This window comes from Myotis davidii, unplaced genomic scaffold, assembly GCF_000327345.1.
Source record: "Myotis davidii unplaced genomic scaffold, ASM32734v1 scaffold472, whole genome shotgun sequence".
Lineage (NCBI taxonomy): Eukaryota > Metazoa > Chordata > Mammalia > Chiroptera > Vespertilionidae > Myotis > Myotis davidii.
Window position 1 is genome coordinate 789,352 of NW_006283774.1, and position 1,631 is coordinate 790,982.

At 69.5% G+C, this 1,631-nt stretch overlaps 1 protein-coding gene across 1 annotated transcript in view; it reads right to left on the reverse strand.

Moving 5' to 3' along the window:
* LOC102754192 (adenylosuccinate synthetase isozyme 1) overlaps positions 1 to 1,118 on the reverse strand; it is a 20,318-nt gene extending 19,200 nt beyond the window's left edge. The window contains exons 1-2 of the mRNA XM_006754017.2: positions 874 to 1,118; positions 514 to 740 (exon numbers count right to left, since the gene is read on the reverse strand). Of these exons, the coding sequence (XP_006754080.1) occupies positions 514 to 740; positions 874 to 1,118 (472 nt within the window). The remainder of the gene's footprint in view (positions 1 to 513; positions 741 to 873) is intronic.
* Positions 1,119 to 1,631: the final 513 nt, after the last annotated feature.

The window sequence follows — 1,631 nt, forward strand, 5'->3', positions numbered from 1 at the left end:
CCTCCCACGCGCACACACACACCCTGAGCAGGCATGTTCCATCACGGGCGTGCACACACACACACACACCTGAGCAGGCATGTTCCATCGCGGGCGTGCACACACACTCACACACACCCTGAGCAGGCATGTTCCATCACGGGCGTGCACACACACACACGCACACACCTGAGCAGGCATGCTCCATCGCGGGCGTGCGCGCACACACACACACACTCTCACACACACGTGCACACACCTGAGCAGGCATGCTCCATCGCGGGCGTGCACACGCACACACACGCGCCCAGGCATGCATGTGGGCTTGCTCAGCACCTGGGGAGTCGCGGAGCTCAGGGAGCCGGCACCCCCGGGCCCTCTGGCCAGGCTGTCCGCATCCTGGCCGCCCCCGCCCCTGAGGCTGAAGGGGCCCCTGGGGGTGACCGGGACCTGGGCCGGGGCCTGGCTGAGCAGGTGGTGCAGGGACAGCCGAGGCCCAGCTCCCCGGTCAGCCCCTGGGCGAAGGGCACTCACCGATGAAGGACACGGCCTTGGTGTTGATGATGCCGCTGGGCAGCAGGTGGAAGTCATACTCTTTGCCGTCCACCACCACCGTGTGGCCAGCGTTGTTGCCCCCCTGGGGACGGAAACCGCTGAGTGTGCAGGGCCTCGGGGCTGGGGCCACCGGAGAGCCCGTCTCACACCAGCCCTGCCCGGGGCCTCCCAGCTGTGCCCAGCCCTGCCCGGGGCCACCCGAGAGCCTGTCTCACACCAGCCCTGCCCGGGGTCCCCCAGCTGTGCCCAGCCCTGCCCGGGGCGCCCGGCTCCAAGGCAGGGTGTCCAGGCTGCTGGCACGGGAGGCCCTGCCCCCAGGGTGGGAGAGGCCGTCCACACCTGGACTCGGGGAGTCTAGTCCGGTGTGGGCTCTGCGTGTCGGGGTGAGCCGGGTTGGCGCCCTGCTCCTCCGTGGAGGCGGACCCAACACCCCCACTGTCCCGGGGCACCCGCTGCCCCAGGAGGTGTCTCAGTGCAGCCCTGGCGCTGGGGCCCTCGCATGAGAAATGAGCGCCCAGCCTTCCCACTACAGGCTCAGCCCCCACGGCCCGGACAGCCGTGCACGGGGGAGGGGACGGCGCCATCACGGGCCAGCGCCCTCCCTCAGCAGGGACCCCGGAGCATCCACACCCTCCACTTCAGAATAAAAAGAAAAAGGCCCTTCCCCAGCCCTGTTCTGGGACGCAGGCCGCAGCCCCTTGTTCTGCCACTGGAGGGCCCCGCGGACCCCAGGGCCTGGGTGGGGGGCCCCTCCCGGCTCCCCTGCCTCCTGGGTCCCCACAGGGATGAGCAGAGCCCAGGGAGGTGCCCAGCCCGTGACCTGTCCCTGTGTCCGCTCCGTCCCCAGGACCCTGAGCCCAGCGGGCCCCACCTCCTGCCTCCATCTCCCCAAGGCGGGTTTATCGTGGGCCCCGCTCAACACGCTATATGAGGTCCCCCCATTCCCCCCCGCCCGCAGGGCCCAGCAGTGGGGGAGCTCACTGGCTTTCCTGACGTCTCCAAGTTCCTCCAACATGGGGGTGGGGGGCAACTGGGGGCCGTGAGGGGCAGACGGGAGACAGTCCCCGAATCACTGAATGAAGTGGCTGGAACCCCAG